General features: G+C 43.7%; 1 protein-coding gene across 3 annotated transcripts in view; it reads right to left on the minus strand.

The window, feature by feature from the left end:
- CDK5 (cyclin dependent kinase 5) overlaps positions 1-21706 on the minus strand; it is a 402067-nt gene that overhangs the window by 299454 nt on the left and 80907 nt on the right. For all 3 annotated transcript variants that reach the window (XR_014969497.1, XM_085628234.1, XM_085628235.1), the window contains exon 7: positions 7314-7388. Coding sequence is in view for 2 of the 3 variants with exons in the window: in XM_085628234.1 (XP_085484360.1) it covers positions 7314-7388 (75 nt within the window). In the remaining variant the exon portion in view is untranslated. The remainder of the gene's footprint in view (positions 1-7313; positions 7389-21706) is intronic.

Raw genomic sequence — 21706 nt, forward strand, 5'->3', positions numbered from 1 at the left:
AAACAGTAGGCAATAGAAGGTAATTTTATATATTTTTCTGTATATAGCCACGAAAAAGCTACCCGATGATTTAAGAATCTCGGGCTTATCTCAACCCCAAAGGACAACAAAAACATTTTTCTGAAAAAGAGAGACTGTGGTGGTGTTACATAGTGAATTCCGCGATCAGGATAAGAATTCAGCGTGATTCATCTTGAGGTGAGGTGGCTTTATTTCATATGTTTGGAATACAAATACGAGTAAGGCCCCAGACAAAATTGTTGGGGAAAGTAAATAAATTGCTAGTAGAACTTTGATTATTATTTTGTAGGGGCAAGGAATATGGAACTGTTGTGAAACCCTGAAATCGATATAAAGAAACATCTAATGCTTGGAGTCCCAATAAAAAGGTATATATACTTATATTTAATAAAAAATTGTCTGAACCTAATTAAACACAAAGAGGACATAAAATGAGCATTATATGCCTTTTATTTACCTTTGTAGAGGTGATGAGGATTACCATTGAAAACTTAAGCAGTAGACTGAGCAACCTGAAACACCAAAACTGAGTGCAGTGGGCACCGGTGAGTGTGGTTTACAAGGGACCTTAAGGAATTAAGGTGGAATACAAATGGATGGGTGTTTGCATTGCCTTGTATATTAGTGACCGCGGAGGATTGATGCACTTATAAATGTCATAACATAAATGTTATAGTGTAACATAGGAAATTTATGTAGATATCGAACAAATATTATTGCATAACAATGATTGATTAGAATGTGTTTATAAAACATCTAGTCATGTATAACTAATACAGTCTTAAAGTGGATACAGTTTTTTAATTTGGGTGCACACTTGAGGTGTATTTTATATATGTGTATATATATTTTTCTTAAGTCTGATTGATTTTCATGCAGTGACATGTCCATTGTTATGTTTCCATATAGGTCTGATACTACATATCTGTGTTTATGAGTTTTTAACTTTGAAGGAGAAAGAATGTTCATGTCCTGAAGAAGGTGGTTTTATTTTGAATGTACCACCGAAACGCGTCGGCGCTTATTAATAGAGGGGTGCTCAAATTGGGCAAGAGTCAGCATCAAACTAAAGACAGGAAAATTGTATCCATGTTCTATGCTGCCTACATGTTCGGCCTAATTAGCACATGAAAGACATAGTTTATTGTCTCTGTAGATTCTCCTTTTTTAACTGTTTTTAATAATTGATTATAATCATTGATGTATAATATGCATTTGTCTTTTTTATGAATAAAATTGTGCAACATAACTTTAGTTAAACTAATAATGAGTTTATAAGTGCCTTAATTCTTAGCCTTAGAGCACGTGTGAAAGAGTGGTTTGCTAGTAGTGTGAGTGGACTCATTTATATCCCATCCAAAGGGAACCTTGTGTTTTTTAACTTAACAGTTTTGGGTGCTCCATCCCTTTGGATTTAGGAGCCCCCTCTCCTTGGTATTCAAGGTGTATTATAACAATGTTCCAAAGCCGGGGGCGGAACCATCTGACCCGGCCTCCTACCAAACATTCACAATGATAAACCTAGACATGAAAATTTTGTGCAGGACCTTGGCCCAAAGGATAGGTCAGGAGATGGGCGGACTGGTCAACCCAGACCAATGCGGGTTCATACCTGGTAGAAACACCACAATGAACATCAGGAGGTTCATGTATGTCATTCATGAAGTGGAGGACAGTGATCAAGATCTGACCTTGGTATCTATAGACATAACTAAGGCATTTGAGGCAGTTCTGGCGAGAATGGGATTTGGACCCCGATTCCGGACATGGGTAAAGCTACTTTATACCGAACCTTCTGCCAGGATCAGGCTGGGGAGATTAATCTCTGCACCCTTTGGGGTGCATAGAGGCACCAGACAGGGGTGCCCATTGTCCCCCTGCTGTTTGCGCTGGCACTGGAACCACTGGCCATCAGAGTTAGGAAGGAAATGGGTTGCTACAGGATACGAATTGGAGGAAAAGAGCATCTGACTTCTCTATACACTGGCAACACTTTGTTATACCTGAAGGCGCAGGCAGTTTCGCTACCACACTTGTTGGAGCACTTTAAAACCTTCAGGGACATCTTCGGTCTACGTATAAACATGGCCAAGTGCTTGATGTTTCTGCTTGGCGCCCTGCGCCAATCGGGACTCCTTCGAGCTTCCCCCAATGCCATTACATTGGGAAACGGGCCAGTTTAGATATCTGGGCATCATGTTCACACATACCGCTCAGACACAGAAGCAATGCAATATAGACTGAGTGACAGAGGTATTGACCCAGTCGGTCACCTTCTGGAAAGCACTCACTTTGTCCCTTATGGGGCGGGTAGCGGTAGCGAAAATGGTGTTTCTGCCACGATGCTTTTATGCCCTTCAGCATTCACTGGACACGCTCCCACAGTCAGTTTTAAAAAAACTTCATTCCCTGCTAATAAAATTGGTATGGGCGGACGGCAGAAACAAAGTGAGCAGAGAGGTACTGCAATTGCCACAGAAAAAGGGAGAGTTGGTGCTTCCCAATATGAAACTCTATTACATAGCATCCCAGCTCCAACATGCGGCCACTGGCTGACTGAGAACAATTGGGAGAAAGAACTCCTGACGGATGATGCAAGGGAAAAACATTGCCCCAGTTATTACAAGGGGGAGGGATCAGGGAGAGGGACCTTACTTGATTAAACATACAGCGGCACTCTGGGAAAGAGCGGTGCGGGTGGCTCTGAGACGCGCCCTCTTAGCCAGAGGTCATGTTTTGGGACCTCCCATTGTTTCTTCACCTGGCATCGGACGTGGGTGTAACTGGCTAAAAAATTGGGTGATGCCTGACGTTAGCAGACCTTTCCCCTAACGATACGCTGATTTCCTTAGATGCAGCGCAGGAGCGTTTTGAGGTAGGACAGGGTCAATTTCTTCTCTACGCAAGCTTTGTTAATATAGTCTGGGACATCTGGCCCAAGTGCCCGGCTGCCCCAGAACCCTCAGCCCCGTTCGGGACGCTACTGGAGTTTTGGGGGAGGGTGAGACACTCGATAGCCCACTTGTACAACGCTAGGATTATGAACACTCCAAGACCAAGAGCGAGAATAGCCTGGGAGGAAGACCTGGGGGCACCAAATTATGGATACAGGGTGGAAGGAGGCCTGCAAACTAGGAAAAAAGTACTCACGTAACGCACAATTAAAACTAGCCCACTTCAATTTTCTACACCACACGTATGTCACCCTGGTGCTGCTACACCGTATAGACCCCACAAAATCGAATACATGTCCACAATGCTAAACAGCTCCAGCAACATTTCTACACCTGGCTTGGGAATGACCCGTAGTAAACATTTACTGGGGCTGGGTGGTAGAGACACTACAGAGAGTGGGGGAAGTGACATTAAGGCCAGAACCTATTGCTTGTCTAGTGGGTATACTTAACGCAAGGGAAGGAAAATGCAATGGCGATTCATACAACTGGAGCTATAACTACCGAAAAGACGAGTAGCTATGACTTGAATGGGCACTGGGGGACCCAACCTACTGTGGCAGAAGAGGTCAGGCTATCTGGCTGTAGGGTAGAGGAACATGCAGATTAGGATTTTTTGACATGGAGAGTCCATAGAGGAGTTTGAAGCAGTACTGAGAGGGCAGGATTCAGGGAATTCAGTATCTGATTAGGAGGGATGTGCCTAGCCTATGAAAGGTCTCGAGTCTAAGAATGAAGGAACCTCCTGTACTGACCGTATGCAGCATACGACCTGTAATACTGGGGGCCTTTAAAAGATGGGAATGTAGTACTAGAAACTGCACTGGGTAAGGGTGGAATGGCTATAAAGTTTGTTGCATGTTTGTGAATGTTATACAAAATAACACTTTCTATGTATTCAACAAATGTGAAACTGGAAAAAATAAACACATTCTTAAAAAAATATCAAATGATAAATTGATAAATTTTAATTGGTATGGTTTAGATGGTTGTATTTTAGTATTAATTTATATGTATCAATTAGATATTGTTTTTTCAATGAAACCGAAGTATTTTGTATATTGAAACTTTATTAATCTGTATATATGCACATTGCACTTTTATGGTCTGTTGACTGAAATGAAGTCATTGATTGACTGATCTTGTAGATATTCTACATCCAATGCCTTAAAGGTGTTCCACTAACTTCCTTTGAAGCAGAGGATCATTATTAAAGCCATGTGCATTGTGTTTAAAGCACTACAGGGCAAAGGCTCTGTGCCTTTACAACGCAGACTGAAAGGATATACTCCTGGGAGATATTTTCGTTCTAGCTCCGCAAATTTTGTTTGGATAAACACATTTTGGAAGTCAAGAAAAGGTGGTTGAGCCTTTACAGTTAAAAGCAGCCCAGCAGTGAAATTAGTTACCAACCTTACTTAGGTCTTCAACTGAACTGTTGCAGTTTAGGGAAGCTCTTAAGACCTGGCTTTTCTCTAAGTTACCAGATCCTGCTCATGTGCATGTTTTCGTGTTCAGCAGTACAGTACCCATATGTAAGCTCAGTGTCAGGATACCAGTTTGGTGACAGTTGCGCTCTACAAATGCTTAAAAAAAAAAGCCAACTAATTGCAATAATGTTATATTGGCTAAATACAGAGTAGCTCTTCTGTGGCAGCACACATCCCATCCCATGGTCAAATGGTGGTTTAAAAATCTATCCCCACGTAATTCACACGTAGAAAACCATGCCTCCTTGCAACCTGAAGTGGCTAGACCACATGATATTTGGGGATTGCTCAGGGACTATCCCAACAAAAAATAAAAATGCAGAATAGGTGGCCTTCATTAGGTATGAATATACACCAAGATGCAAGAGACAGGGTTTGAACATATGTGGTAGATGGTGGCGCCAACAACGAGTATGCACAGTGTGTAACTTCAATTCACGTTAACCCTGAACCCCCTAAATGATTGACCTAGAGTCATGCAAAATAACGAGCCTATGCACACGTGGGCAGTATCTACAGATAAATTCCCTGTATACAATCTAGTCGCAAAACTGGAAACACAGTATTACATGTGTACAGTGCAATTAAGATGAATAGTCATGAGAAGTATTTTCTCTTCTTTTTAATCCAGAACAGTTGCCCAGCCATCACGTGTTTCGTCTGGCGAAGTACACAGGCTCGTTGTGAATGTACACCAAATATAATGTAACTACTAGGAGGGGAAATGGGGATAAAGTAAGGAAATGATAAACACTTATCTGGAGAAATTGTAAATTGAACAAATGCTTGAAATTATTGTTGCTTTATGCACTGTTGTAAACAAATGTGGTACCACCTCCATAAGTAAGATAAGATGCATTATTCATACTCACCTAGAGATATAACTAATTTGTTACTGCAGAAGTTGAAGGACATGCCAATGATATTGATTTACTGAATATTTATATAACAAATAATAATAAAAAACACTTTCAATATAGATATATTGTGGTATTTAAGACAAAGGTAGAATGACTGAAGTTAGGACTTCATGGAGAATATATATTTGCTGATGTTCTATACACACAGTTAACTATCTACCTTTGTGACTAGTAATATGTAATCACGTAAGAGATATTGTTGTTTTACTGGATTTACCTCAGTTGAAAGAGGTAAACAATCTCTCAAACGGAACATACTTAGTAATTCTGCACTATGCTGAATTTCTAAAAATGCTTTAACAGTGTGTTAGAAACTCCCATTAACAGAGTTTATGCTTTCACAAAAACCTACGTTTAGTCTTTCACATTTTGACGAATTTTCTTTGTCTTTACTGTCAAGGGTTTCAAATTTAGTACTCAGTTTTGTGGTAGATAAAAAAGAAAATGACTCCCCAAATATTTATAATTACATACAAAGTTATATTGATCAAAATGGCTTCTGAATGTATGTCTGGTTAAAGGGGAGATACTTAATTGCTCCAAGATATCTGTATCTAAAAAGCTTTCTAAAATTATAAATAAGTGATAAAACATGACGATTAAAGAATCCTGGTATTGACAGTGTTAATAACATAGCATCTCCACATAGTAAGATGTTAATTTCCCAAATCGCCTATTATCTCCCTTTAACCTGATTACGTCATCTGATTACGTCATCTGATTACGTCATCTGATAGAAGGTGTCATGGTGTGCTCCCGGAACTAAGGACAAAGGGCACTGGAGAAGACTGGTGGACTATGCCCCCTGTTACCCCTCCCCTTCTTCTTTCCTGACAGGACGACTGGGACCCAAGTCCATTTATCAAGCAGGAAGCCGACAAGCCCGAAATGGAGACCGGTCCCTTTAACTGGGACGTGAACTACGTTCTGGACGTCAGCTCTCCAGGTCCAGTAAGACAGAGGGAAATCCGAGCAGAGGGAAGAGAGACTTCCGGAGTCGGTTAGGACACGAGGGAGACAGACAAAGAAACGAGAAGCCCGGGAACCACAACAGCTGCACCAGTACCGCTGCGACGAGACACTGAGGGGGTGAACGACTCGAAGAAGCCAGGAGGCCAACATTACCACGCTGCGCCCAGCCACACTTCAGGAGAAGCGTGGCTCTCGAAGGTACGGAATAGGGTTGCTGGGTGGGTAGGGACACGGGGAAAGACCAGCGAGTAGAGGAGTATATTTCTCTCACCCTCCCTCCTCCCGCTCTGTTATTCCCTACTACCAGAGCACTTTCACCATGTGAAATAGCACTGAGCACAAACGGGTGGTCCCTCACTCCCTTTCCCCCACAATCAGCATTACTGGATATTGATACTCTTTCCCCTCCTTCTTCCTATGCCCCGGAGCGGCGCGATTAAAAGGATGAAGACCAAACCAGGGGGAGAAGAGAGAAGGCGGAAGTGAAGAAGACCACGGATAAGAAGCATTATACCGAGGCACAACTCTGGCTTCATTTAGAAGGAGACACATTTTTCAAAATAAAACCTTTTTTAACAAGATATAGTCTCGACCTCAATCCTTCCCCACGCCCACACAAGGTCACACAACAATGGTGATAATGGACACCGTTGTGCTGTGGAGCTTTCATAGTATAAGGCACTAAAGTCATTCTCAAAAAAACAATCATAGTACTCCACTAGAATTCTCAATTGATGTGGACATAAGTTTTTTTGCTGGCAGTATCAATAAGAAATTCCATGAGTCAATACCCAATTACATCTTATCTCTGTCTAATCTGTGGTCATGCTGCAGTTCCAGTAAAATACTGAGAGTACAATCCCTAATGTAGGTCTTTATTCTTGCTCTAATTCATTTGGCAGTTCTACAAGTTCAGGAATATAGTGAGAAATGGTTTTTGCCAAAAGTACACTTACCTCTGCTGAGTAACACCGCACCGGTATTCCAAAAGCTCGTGCCAGGCCAAAATCTGCCAGTTTCAACTCTCCGTTCTGAAAAGAGAGGTAAAGATTATGACTAGCTGTAGCACTAACACTATCCTATCCTGAAACTGTGTGATATTAACAAAGGGCTACCTCCAAACCACTTCTTTGGTACATTGAGAAAAGCAGGAAACAGAGAGATCAGAGAGGGGAGGACAAGCGATTGAGACACACACAGCTCTTGGAGACAGAAGCCAGGACCCCATCGTCCCCCTGAGAATTAAAAATGTATTGCTTGCATCCCAGTGGCTGAACGGTGGAGATCCATAGACAGAGGTGAGTAGGATGGACACATGGTTACCCTTCACGAAGTCCTTGTTAGCAAGGGGTTGCGGAGTAGTTCTTTCTGAGCAATGCCATTTGGTAGATGGTACGATGAATTGTGAACTATAACTTCTGTTCTTGAAGGTGAGGATGTTTCTAGCCAGGGGTCTTCCCTTTTGTGTGTCCCTGACAACAGCCTCTGGAAAGCTAATGATATGCAGGTGCAGAGACTGCAGAATTTATTATGCCCATGTTTTGTGTATTACTGATTGGAGCCAGCCCACTGCTTTTGTATATTAGCTGCTGTGAGAGCCATCACTTTGTACAAAGGCTGTGCCTAAACAGCAACCTGGAAATGACATTTGAAAGAGACCCAAACTGGTTCTAACGTCTTAGGCAGTGGATCTACATCCCTGTCTACAAAATGTGTCCAAAAGGGGGATCCAAACCACTCCACTTAGTTCCAGATCTAAGTTGTCGTGACCAAGGAAGGGAGTGTTCCACAGAGTACTGAAAGAGCTGCTGTGCAATCAGAGCTGGAGTCTGCTCGACAGCCAGCCACTCAGAGTTGAGGTGACATCACCTGAAGTCAAGACTTTCTGCTGGAGGAGCTGAGTGTCTGCCTAGAGAGTCTCGAAGCCTGCCTGCTGAAAGAGGAAACAAATCACCTTGGCCCTGCAGAAGAAACTTTCCAGGAGGCGAGATCCAGTATGCACCCTTCGTGAGGAGGTCCTAGAGGAAGCGAGCGACGCCAACTGAGCGATTCAGGAGGGAGTCCCACCAGAAGGAGCGAGTGTACTGCCTTACTGGTAAATGGAAATTTAGGAATACCATTTTTTGACGTATCCATTGGATTGTGTAGTAGTTAGCTCTGCTGTGAGATTAAAGTATTTTCTTTTTCCATAAAATGTAAGCACTGGAAAGGACATTATATTACTATCTCTACTGCTTGGCTGCTAAGTTCTGAGCTCTTAACTCCCTGACAAGCCTGGGATTGCTCACCCTCGATACCCTAGGAGACAAGTACAAAAAGGGTTTTACTTGGCCCAGTTTGCAAAGCTGCAGTAGGAAGGACACAAGGAGTTGCAATGTGGACATTGAAAATCCAAAATCCACTGCAATTTAATAAATAGCAACTTTGGGTTTCCACTTGCAATTTTACACCACAGCTTTGTGAGTGCAAAAAAGGTTTGCACATATGGTCCTAAATTGTGAAACCTAGTTAAAAGATGGTTATGTCGCCGATATTGCCTTAGCAATACCCAAAGACTTCTCTATCAAGCACTTTGACAGAGATAATACTTCACTATTATCCTAGCCCATACTTTTGCAGTATCAGGTGGCTATTTATCATCCCCTAGATGCCACAGCTACATCTTTACAATCCCTGACTGACACTTTGGGTCAACTATCTCCGCAGCATGCTAATGTTGTGGTAAAAGGAGATTTTAACCTTTATGTGGACGACTGCAGGAATAAATTTGCACAGTAATTTGTGAGTTTCTCGGAGGGTTTTAACCTTGAGCAACTCTTTAAGATCCTACTCACAGAGCTGGTCACACTCTCTATCTTATCCTGGCCAGCCCTTTGCTGGTCAAGGTAAAACCAGTTTTGACACTTGTCCGGTCTAACCACATTTTAATTAATTTTAAAGTTGTAACTCAGACTCCCCGTGACTGCCATGATCGACTAAGAAGTCTAGACCCTGGAATAAAGTCAATGATTATCTTGTTTTGGATGCACTCCAGACCGCCACCTCTGATCGGACTTGAGAGAACAAGACACTGTGCTTTTTAACAACTGGGTCGAGAAAGCCATCAACATCATTACGCGTTTGAAATCCCACTCATCTAAGAGTCTTAAGCTTTCCATACCTTGGTTGTCTGATGCACTCAAATCAGAGAAATCACGTTGCGAAAAGTTAGAAAGGCAATGGAGGACTAAATATGATAAAGGCGAAAAATGTATTTATAAGCCCACTATTAAGAAGTATAATGGGGCACTTCGGATGCATAAAAAAGCATTTATTGCCACATCCATTTATGATGACAATAACTCACCTTGTGAGTTGTTTAAGGTGGTTAGTGACTTCCTTAAACCTAGGGCTACCAATATACTCTCACTCTGGTGATGGAGCTTTGCGCAAGCCTCTCAGACTCTTTTCATAGCAAAATTCAAGTGATCTATCATCAATTTCAAATCTATGATCAATTCCCGACGCTTATTTCACTTTTCAAAGTGTTTCATCCTCTAACTCTCCTGGTCCCCTACTGTCTAGTTTTGCCCCAATATCCTTCGAGGAATCCTCGATGGAACTCGTTAAATGCAAGCTGCATTCTCTGCTTGACCCTTGACCCCCCCCCCCCTCCCCCCAGGCATCCTCATTATGGCTGCCCCAGTGGTGAATCCCTCTCTGAACAGATTACACAGTGACTCTCGTGACCTGGAATTTGCTGCCTCTTGTTGGAAACGGGTTATTTTACTCCTCTCCACAAGAAGCTTTTAGCCAATCCTGAGATTCTCAGTAATTTTAGGTCCATTTCACTTATTCCCATGGTTGCAAAACCTTTGGAGAAAAATGTGAATAGGCAAAGTACACACTTTCTGGAGTCTAACCATCTGGTCCATGACTCACAATCAGGATTTCACTCTGGTTATAGTACTGAGACCGCCGTCCTCGAGGTCTCTGACTATATCAAATTAAACCTAGATTTAAACACCCCAGGCATGGTAATGCTCTTGGATCTTTTATCGACATTTGATAGGGTCTCTCACGCTATTCTGCTTGAGAGGCTGGAAATTATCGGTATCAGAGGTCAAGCCCTGCTATGGCTTAAATCTCTAATTTCTAAAGGAACAAGGGTCCCCTACGTGCAAAATAACAAAAAGCATTGATACATTGAGGTAAAATGAAGTCTATGTTTGGTATCCAAAATGGAAAATCATAAGCATTTATTAAATTAAAGTAAAAACTATTGAAGTGGGAGAACATACAAGAGAGAAGTCATGAAAACTTCTAAGCTTAGGCATTTTCTATGCGACTAAAAAGAGAACACAATGGTCACTTCACAAGTAACAAGAACCTATGCTCACATGTACGGATAGACAATTTACAACAAATTCAGTCATGGTACTGTAGTCGATGACATGCCAGCTGTATACCATCTTCCAGAGTTTTAAGGATAGCACCATTAGTCTGGGGATGCTATAAAAATAATTAAATTATTTATGGACTATTCTGCATTCCTTTCAGTAATTACCAATTTTCCCTGGGCAAAATTGCACTCCATTATGTGTGAGCCAGCACTTGGGAACACTGTCATGACTAAAGATATTTTCTAAGAACCTGCTAACAGCAGTCATAGAAATGTCTCTCACACAGGATCTCAGTCCACATGGAGTACAAATTCATAAGACCAACAAATACAGAGCAGTGTGTTGTCCACAAATTGTACCTAATAGATCCATTGCTACCTTCCTCCCATGCATGTGAAGGTAACATTTGACACACATGATGTACATTTTTCACCTTGAGACCTTTATCACTCATAGCATATTTTGCACAGTCTTTCACAATGTGCTCAACATCTTTATCTATTGCAGGCCACCAAAAGTTACAGCACAATCTTTCTTTAATTTTGATTCCACCCATGTAGCCGTCATAAGCAAGGTTTAACAGTTTCACATGTACACTTTCAGGAGACATTAGTCTAGTAACTCTCAGCAAACATTACCTGTCAACAATGAATTCATTTCTAAGTAACCACCATGAATTCTCTAGCTCAGTGGTTCTTAATCGTTTGACTTCTGCTGCCCCCCCACTGATTCATTACTGGAATCCAGGCACCCCCACTGAATCATTATTGGAAGCCCAGGATCCCCTGCCTAAGCAATTTCTATGATTCGAAACTGAATACAGAAAAACAAGTATGACCCAACAAATGCTCAAATATTGAAATATTTTGTTTAATTCACAGTCAAACATAGAAACGGTGTTCAATTTTGCTTCTTTGCTTATATGTAGTTTATTATTTTAATACTATTTTAATTTTGTAAACTACTGCGACCACCGGAGTAGGCCTCGCTGACCCTAGGGATCCCCAGACCACAGGTTATGAATCACTGCCCAAAGCTTATGCAGGGCAACTTCAGTAGTCTTTCCTTTCGTCACTATTTTCTAGCCAGAATTTCCATTTATCCTCCAAAATTGCATCCTGTTTGCCCCAGAAAACATAGCAAAATTTGAGGGGCTTGGACTGCTTGTTTCATGACTGGAATATAGCGTGTTCTTTTGCTATACAGAGTTGCATGCCTTGAGTGAACGGCTCAAGGACATTGACGTGAAATACATTGCTCTGTATATTGTACGGTGTGATCAGTTAAGCACTCATGTAAAACCAATAAAAAAGGTATGCAAAAAAAAAAGATTGCACCCTGTGTAACTTCCCATACATTCATGTTCTCTTCTTCCCAATCACAGTACCTACTCACAGTATAGCTAGGATAACTTTTCTCATCATTCACAAATCTTGAGAGGCAACCAGCAGAACAGTAACTTGCTCCCGGTCCCCTGCCTGATATACTGATAGAATTACTCACGAACAAATGGAGAGGTTCAGGTACTGATTTAATTAAAGAAATTCTAGAATATCGACACCAGTACATTGTCTTCATATGCCCAGAACATGTTTCAGTTCCCCCCAAGGAAAGAAAAACGTATCACATAGACAGACAGAATCCCTTACGCGAAGTGCACCCAATCAGAGGTGAGGACAATATTTTTAAACGCGTGTTTGTGTACGCGCCCATAACTAAAATTGAATTATTAGAGATGAAGAAAGTAGTACCTAGCCATGACAAAGACCCAGCAGGTTTCCACCGTGAGATAAAAGACATGTTACTCATGGGAGAGTATACTTACCCGGACATTATGAAAATATTAAAAGTCCTATTACCGGCCGGTATTTACGAGAAACTCAAAGAAAAGGAATGGGAGGTGGGAGACCAAAAGATAGATTGGACAGTATTAGAAAACGAAGAAAAGGCCCGAGCTGCAGGTTCAGGGCTTGGGGAAAGGACTACAGCATTACCAGGATTATTAGTGCAGGTACTACCACGTTTATTAACTACGAAAAAGGAAGACTGGGGTGCAATTTCAGCCTGTAAACAAAAACAAGATGAAGACACTAGTGATTTCTATTCCCGATTTGAAAAATGTTTTGGTATTAATAGTGGCATAAAAGCAAGTAGTGAATCGTATCCACATCTGTTTGTGACAAAATTAGTTGAGAATTCCCTGCCACAAGTTAAGAGTAGAGTATTAAAATTCGAGAGTACTTGGCAAGGTAACACACCGTCACAGATGTTACAAATGTTACAATATCATCACAATAGAATCCGAGAAGAACAAGAACATGAACAAAGACGTATGAAAGACACGAAAATGAAAATGCTAGTGGCCCAGTCAGTTCCAGCTGACGGTCATAAAAAGGGTACGACACAGTCCAATGATTCAACGGGTCCCGTTAGAGGGACATGCAACTATTGTAAACAGCCAGGTCATTATATACACGATTGCGCAGTTCTAAAACACAATATCTCTACGGGTATAACGAAAGAGAGACCACGTCCGCCTAGACAGGATCAGATCCAACCACAAGTACCTCAGAATATACAGCCTACGCCAGCTGTACAACAGACCGCGCCACAACAACAACAGCCACAGCCTATTGCTGCAACACAAAACACGACACAACAGATGTACCAGTATGCACAAGATGACTACCCAGAGTATCAGCGCTACACATGAAATAGCCTAGAGAGAGAAGTTGGCCTACCCCTTATCGAGGTTCCCGTAGATCAAGAGGGTCCTTATGTACAGAGTCAAGTATTAGGGAAGGACCGAAAGTTTCTACTCGATACAGGGGCAAGCAGAACCACTATCAGTCACAGCGAAGTCCCAGGGGCACCCCTCTCAGGCTCACAAAATATTTCCCTTGGTTTTTCAGGAAAGCCCACTATTAACGAAGTATCGCAACCACTTGCATTCACAGTTGGTCCATTGACACGAACTACAGATCTATTGCTTACGAAATCATGTCCAGAAAACTTGTTAGGTATAAAAACATTGAAAGCTCTAGGAGCTGTAATATGTTGTTCCCCGGAAGGAGTACGACTATTTTTGCGTGACTTTAAAGGTCACTACGTGTCTAGAGACATGGATCACCGGTTACAGAATCTACCTGCACATTTATGGGCACAAGGCCCCACTGATGTAGGTTGTATGCACATTACACCATATCGAGTCACAATCAAAACAGGAGTGGTACTACCACGAATACGACAATACAAGTTACCCCCAGATGCTGTAGTGGCTTTACTGCAAATAATTGACGAGCTCATTACACAAGGAGTGGTTGTGGAAACAGACTCCAATGTATGTAATTCCCCGATAATTCCGATTCTTAAACGAACTGATCCAAAAGCACCACCAGTATATCGATTAGTTATTGATCTGCGAGAATTAAATAAATGCATTATACCACAATACCCCGTGGTCCCAGATATCTCTTCATTGCTAACAGCCATAGATTCAGAAGCAACGTTCTTTACTGTAATTGATCTCAAGAACGCTTTCTTTAGCGTCCCAATCGATCCGGAAAGCCAATATTTGTTCGGATTCAGTTTAAATGGACGAAGTTTTAAATTCGCACGCGCACCTCAAGGATTCACAGAAAGCCCCAGCATCTATAGCCAAGCACTAAAAAGAGAACTTGACAGTATCCACATGCCAGCTAACACTGCCCTGCTTCAATATGTCGATGATCTGCTGATCACCGCCCGAAGCGAACCTGAATGTGAAAAAGCATCACTGACGGTTTTACATTTCTTAGCCGACAAGGGGCACAAAGTGTCCCCTTCAAAGCTGCAATTCTGTGTCCAGCAAGTTGTGTACCTTGGGCACTTGCTATCCAAGGGGGGAAGACAGCTTACACCCGACCGTATCCAGTTAATTGTTAACATGCCGCCACCTAAAACACAAAAGGAGGTACGGGCATTCATAGGCCTCACTTCGTACTGTAGGCAGTGGATCCCTCAATATGCATTTCTAGCGAAACCACTCATTCAATTGGCAACACAGGAGGCAGCGACATCGACTGTCCTCCCTTGGACTCAGGAACATACACAAGCTTTTGAAAGCTTAAAGAAAGCTTTATGCCAAGCACCTGTTTTAGCAACGCCATGTTACAGTAAACGTTTTACACTTTTCGTTACAGAACGTGAAGGTACTGCTTTATCAGTACTCACGCAGGAACAAGCAGGATCACACAAGCCATGTGCTTATTTTTCTAGTACATTAGATCCCGTAGCTCAGGCTCTTCCTGCGTGCCTGAAATCAGTCGCAGCAACAGCTTTAGCAATCAGACAAAGCGATGCCATAGTATTAGGACATCAATTGACAGTACAAGTACCACACGCAGTAGAGGTTCTCTTGAACCGGACCCAAACACAACACTTGACTATAGCAAGACTGACGGGTTATGAATTGACATTGTTCCAGCCACACATAGAAATCAGACGTTGTAGTACATTAAATCCTGCCACACTTTTGCCATTAAATGGAACAGACCCATTGGCACATGATTGTATTGAAGTCATTACTATTACGACGAAACCCAGACAAGACTTGACAGATATTCCATTATCAGACCCAGACCTGACATTGTATGTAGATGGTTCATGTATGAGAACAAATACAGGAGAATTAGTGGCCGCTTATGCAGTCACAACAGATACTGAAATTATTGAAACAAATTGTATCGATACCTTGTCAGCTCAAGCAGCAGAGCTCATCGCTCTGACACAAGCCTGTATTCAAGCCAAAAATAAGAAAGTCAACATATACACAGATTCACGTTATGCATTCGGAGTCGTTCATGACTTCGGCGTGCTTTGGCGAGAGAGAGGTTATTTAACTTCTCACGGTGCCCACATCCAGCACGGTCCCCTTATTCAAGCTCTGTTAGATGCAATACATCTGCCTACTGCAATATCGATTATGAAGTGCAAGGCCCACACGAAAGTGACTGACATTATTTCTCAGGGTAACGACCTAGCTGACAGAACAGCTAAACAGACTGCTCAGAATCAGACTCGTCCAACTGACACGACAAAGACAATAGTTCCGACACCAACACACTGCATGACAGTTAAGGATCCTGCCCTTGATGTAATTGACATACAGACACATGCTACACCAGAAGAAATAAAGAGATGGACTGAATTAGGAGGGATCCAAACGGATCAAGGATGGATGACGAAGGGAAAATCTATATGGTTTCTCCCCGACTCAATGGTTCAGGTCATCATTAACACAATACATAGTCCAGCGCACCTAGGAGAGAAAGCTATGCTAGACAGTATTCAACACATTTGGTTCAATAAACACTTGCGAGCAGCAGCTAAACAGAAAGTACGTACCTGCATGATTTGTTGTCAGTTCAATCCAGGAAAAGGCGTACCTGTAGAACAGGGTGGATTTCAACCCCCCGATCACCCTTTTGAAGTCCTCCAGATGGATTATATCCAGATGGAACGATGTCGAGGATTCAAATATGTACTCGTAGTTGTATGCGCTCTTTCCCGGTGGACAGAGGCGTATCCTGTCTCAGATTACACTGCCCCGACTACTGCCAAGCAGTTAGTTCGAGAATTCTTCCCACGGTATGGTTTGCCCCGTATCGTGTACTCAGATAATGGCCAGCCGTTCTCATCCGAGCTAATGAAACATGTTTCACTTCTGTTAGGCTATCAATGGAAATTCCACTGTGTCCGACATCCCGAGGCAGCAGGTCTCGTGGAGCGACATAATCAAACTCTGAAAATTAGACTGTCCAAAGTATGTAGAGAAAAAGGTGTCGACTGGATAGTAGCCTTACCGGTTGCGCTCTTTTACATGAGAATGGTAGCGCACTCTCGAACAGGGCTATCCCCGTATGAGGTGATCTTCGGTAGACCACCAAATATGTGGGGGACGCCTATACCTCGTAAAATAACTGATGTTGATTGTAATATGCTGACAGATTACCTGGCTTCCTTGATGTCTGCACTACAATCTTGTCGTTCACAGGTAGCTGCAGCTTTTCCCGATAACACTGAGGTGAAGCCCCATGACGTGGTTCCGGGAGATATCGTACTAGTAAGGAACTTCGACAGAAGGAACCCGCTGGAGCCTCGCTGGCAGTCGCCTAAACTCGTCTTATTGACCACAAGGACAGCTGTGAAGATTGAGGGACGTAAAGGGTGGTTGCACTCGAGCCATATCAAAAAATTTCATGGACTACCATCCGACTTGAATTATCAGCCCTGCATTCCCTCACAGACTGACTCAAAACTCCCCTTGATCGGACTTTCTAACGTTCTTTGTTTTTTGAAGATAGAATTTAAGACATCTCTTGATATCGGGAGAATGTAAGGCTTGTTCCACTGGAGTAGATGGATTAGGAAAGAAAGTTTTTAACGTCACCGGTTCATTAAGATGAAACTGTGACGGCACCTTAGGGATAAATGTTGGATTAGTTCGGAGGTGCACGTAGTCTTGAGTGAAGTGTAGAAAAGGTTCCTTTACAGTAAATGCCTGAATTTCACTCACTCGTCGAGCTGATGTTAAAGCCAGAAGTAAAGCAACCTTCCAGGTAAGGAATTTGAGGTCAGCCTTGTGGATGGGCTCGAATGGATGCTTCATTAATTGCATTAAGACTGTGTTGAGTTCCCATTCCGGTGGCGGAAGTCTGACCGGAGGAAACTCTCGGAAAAGTCCTTTCATAAACTGCTTAATTAAAGAGGATGAACAAAGAGAAGGGCCATGAGCACCCCTTCTGAATCTGGAAAGTGCAGCTAAGTGGACTTTGACTGAAGGGAAAGAAAGTCCAGATCTTGCCAGGTGTAACAAATAAGGGAGGATCTGTTCTGCAGGAGCGTCCACCGGGTGCACCTGGTTTGCTTCACACCAACAGCAAAACCGTTTCCATTTTAGACTGTAAGTTTTTATCGTGCTGAGGGCTCGTGATTTCGTTAATATATTCATACAGTCTTGAGGGATATCCAGGTCTTTAAACTCTAAGAAGTCAGGAGCCATGCGTGTAAATGTAGGGACTGAGGGTCCGGGTGGAGAACCTGACCTCTGTTCCTTGACAGCATTGTGGGCGTCGGGAGAAGACGGATCGGCTGGTCCTGTGATAGCAATAGGAGCTCCTGAAACCAGTATTGGCGTGGCCATCTGGGTGCAATCAAGATGAGACGACAGCCCTCCAACTTCATCTTGCGTATGACCCTCGGTATTAGAGGTATCGGGGGAAAAGCGTAAGCACAAATCCCTGACCATCGCATGGACAGGGCATTCCCCCTTGAGCCCTGTTGAGGGTATCTGCTGGCATAGAAGCGGCATTTCTTGTTCTCCTTTGTGGCGAACAAATCCAGCGGTGGTGTTCCCCAAGCTCTGAATACTTTGAGCACTTGAGCTTGCTCTAGCTCCCATTCGTGGCAATCTGATTGGGATCTGCTGAGCGTGTCCGCTAATGTATTGCAGAGACCTCTGACATGTTCTGCTCTGAGGGTTATGTTGTGGAGTGTGACCCATTCCCACAACTCCTGAGCTTCCATGGACAGAGTTGCTGATCTTGTCCCTCCTTGCTTGTTCACGTAAAACATGCTGGTGGTATTGTCGGTCCGAACCAGAACCGAAGAACCTGCAATCCTTGGAAGGAAGGCCTGCAGAGATAGGAAAATTGCCCGCAATTCCAGACTGTTGATGTGTACTGTGGAGACCACTTCCCCTGTATCTGTAAGTCTTGGAGATGACCTCCCCATCCTTCCATGGAAGCATCCGTAGTGAGGACAAAGTCTGGAATCTTCTGTATGAAAGTGAGCCCTTCTGATAAGTTGGGTATGTGGGACCACCAACGTAGAGCGCTCTTTATGCCTGAAGTGACTCTGAGGATGTCGTCGAAAGAACCCATCGCCTGCTGCCACTGAAGGTGTAACTCCTCCTGCAAGGGTCGCATCCGCAGCCGTGCCAGAGGGACGAGGTGTATTGCAGAGGAGCACATCCCTAGGAGCGACGCGAGCATCCGGACAGAAACTGACTTTCTTTTGGAAATCAGGATTGCTAACTTTTGAAGATGAACCTGCCGTTCGTGAGATAAGAATGCCTTGCAGCGGACGGTATCTAGCAGAGCTCCCAGAAAAGGAAGGATCTGCCTTGGGTGCAATTGCGATTTGCTCCTGTTGATCGTAAGCCCCAGAGAGTGGAACAGACGAAGAGATGTTGTCACGGCAGTCTTGACTGATCTTTCCGAAGGACCCTTTATCAACCAGTCGTCTAAATACAGGAAGACTTGGATTCCTTGGGATCGTAACGCTACTGCCACTGGAGCTAGGCACTTCGTAAATATCCTTGGGGCAGATTTTAACCCAAACGGGAGCACTTTGAACTGGTAATGGGCGCCAGCCACTGTGAAGCGAAGATACTTGCGATGCTTTGGATGAATTGGGATGTGAAAGTAAGCGTCTTCCATATCTAAAGAAGCTAGAAAATCTCCCTCGTTGAGGCAGCTTAGAATTTCTGCCAAAGTGACCATGCGAAATCCCTGCTTCTTGAGGAATCTGTTCAGATTGCGAAGGTCTAAGATTGGGCGCCACTCCCCTGATTTCTTCTTGATGAGAAAAAGCGGGAATAGAAACCCGTCCCCTTTTGAAGTGCAGGAACCTTCTCGATTGCGTTCTTGAGGAGCATCGTTGAAGCTTCTTTGAATAGTAAGTGAAGACGAGGGGGAGGGGGTCCCTTGGGTGGTGTGTTGGGTGGCTTGGTGACAAACTCCAAGGTATGACCGTTGTGAACCAGGTCCAGATCCCACTGGTCCGACGTAAGTTCTTGCCACTTGCTCACAAAAGTTGACATTTTCGCACCCACAGGGAGGGGAAAAGGAGTGGAAGGCGCCCTGCAGAAATCATTGCTTCCTTGTGGTGTCTCTTTCCTGATTCTGCGATCTTTTTCGTCCGCCTTGACGAGAGAAACCAGACGTGTTGGTCTGTCTGTAGGAAGATTGATATGATTGTCGATACTGAGGCTGGTACCTACTCTGTTGGGTATGATAACTCCCTCTGGATGAAAATCCACGGCCTCTTGCTCCTCTGAAGGTACCTCTTTTGTATTGCAAGGAGCCCAATGATCTTGCGGTATCAGTATCGGTTTTAATTGCTTGGAGTGCGTCATCTATATGCTTTCCAAACAACGATTCGCCATCATAGGCCATGTCCAATATTTTTGTCTGGACTTCTGGTCTGAACGTGGTAGCCTTAAGCCAGCCCTGGCGCCTGAGAACCGCAGCCCCAGCCAACTGGCGAAAATTAGTATTTACAATATCCAGAGCGCAGTCGATAGTCTCTGACGCTGCACGCTCACCCTCCAACAAAATCTTCCGAGCGTCTTGCCTGTTGTCCTCTGGGATGAGGTCGATAAAGCTTGCCATTTCTGACCACATTTGGCGGTCATAACGCCCTATTATCGCTAGCGAGTTGGCTGCCCTGATGGATGCAGCTGCCATAGTTGAAAAATTTTTCCCAATTAAATCCAGGCGTCGTCCTTCCCTATCCGGTGGTGTAGTGACAGGTGCTGCGGATTCTTAGATTTTTGTTGGGCTGCCTGAGAGATAACCGAGTCTGGCCGAGGTTGGCTAATGAGACAGGAAGGACTGTTGGCAGGAGCACGGTATTTTTTGTCAATCCGTGGAAGCACCGCTGGCACTGATGCTGGGTTTTTCATGATTTTAACTCCTTCCTTCCAAATATAGTCAATGATAGGGATAGCTCTTGTAACCTTTCTTGACTCCTCTTTAAAGTCATGAAGAAAACAATCAGACTGCTCAATGGTAACCGGCAAGTGGAACCTGGTCGCAGCGCGCTGCATAAGGTTATGGAACCCCCCTATATCTTCTGGGGGCGAATCAGATGGTAGAGGGGTGGGTGGCGAAGGCATAGGGATTATATAAGAATCCCAAGGGTCTGCTGGGTCTGGCAGCTCGCCCTCTTCGAATTCCTCCTCCGAGGTGGAATCTTGACCTTGACGCGGTTCCTGTGGAGGATCAGGCAGTTGAGGCATTGGGATGGATCTTCAGGCAAAGGCAATGGGTCCGGCTGCGGCGCAGTCTGCGGAACCTGTGGAATGACTGGCTGCGGTGGAAAACGCTGCTTATAATCTGCAAGCATGGCTTGCAGGTCTTGAATTAAAGTCGGCGGCAGATGTGACATCTCGCTCCGACAAGGTTGTTTGTAGCAAGGTCTATGATGCGGAACGACTATGTCTTCCTGATAGTAATGCCCTTGATAATTGTCTTCCTCCTCATCATCATCGTCATCCTGACATTTGATGTGCAGTTCAGAAGGGCAATCCCAAAGGGCCCTTCGTCCTCGTCATCCTCATAATTGAATATGCTACTTACCAGTATGCATCTGTTCTTGGCATGTAGGGCTGCTGACATTCATATCTGTGCATAGATCGCCGCCTAGTGTTGGGTCCGGATGATTGCACATTGTTGTCCTGGAAGAGTCTTTGAAGTATCACGAGATAGGTGACTCCTCCCCTGGACCACAGTGCGCATGGGCATCCTCTCCATCCTTAGATTGTTTTTCGCCATTGTGGCAGTGATGGAGTAGATACAGTAAGTGATGACCATGCTATACAGTATTTCTGAGTGCTGCAGCCGCTACAGGCGCCGGGGAGGAGGGTGGGCGATATGAATGTCAGCAGCCCTACATGCCAATAACAGATGCATACTGGTAAGTAGCATATTCAGTTCGAGGCATGTGGGCTGCTGAATTCATATTTGTGCATAGAATACATAGTAGTACCTCAATTAGCGGCGGGTACCCGTGCCAGCTGCAGCAGTCTGAAAAAGAGTTTTGAGAACAGCCTGTCCTACAGCTGCCTGCTGTTTTGAGTGTACATCTACACAGTAGTGTTTGGTAAATGTATGTATAGTGGACCATGTGGCTGCTCTACATAT

Source organism: Triturus cristatus, chromosome 10 (assembly GCF_964204655.1).
Source record: "Triturus cristatus chromosome 10, aTriCri1.1, whole genome shotgun sequence".
Lineage (NCBI taxonomy): Eukaryota > Metazoa > Chordata > Amphibia > Caudata > Salamandridae > Triturus > Triturus cristatus.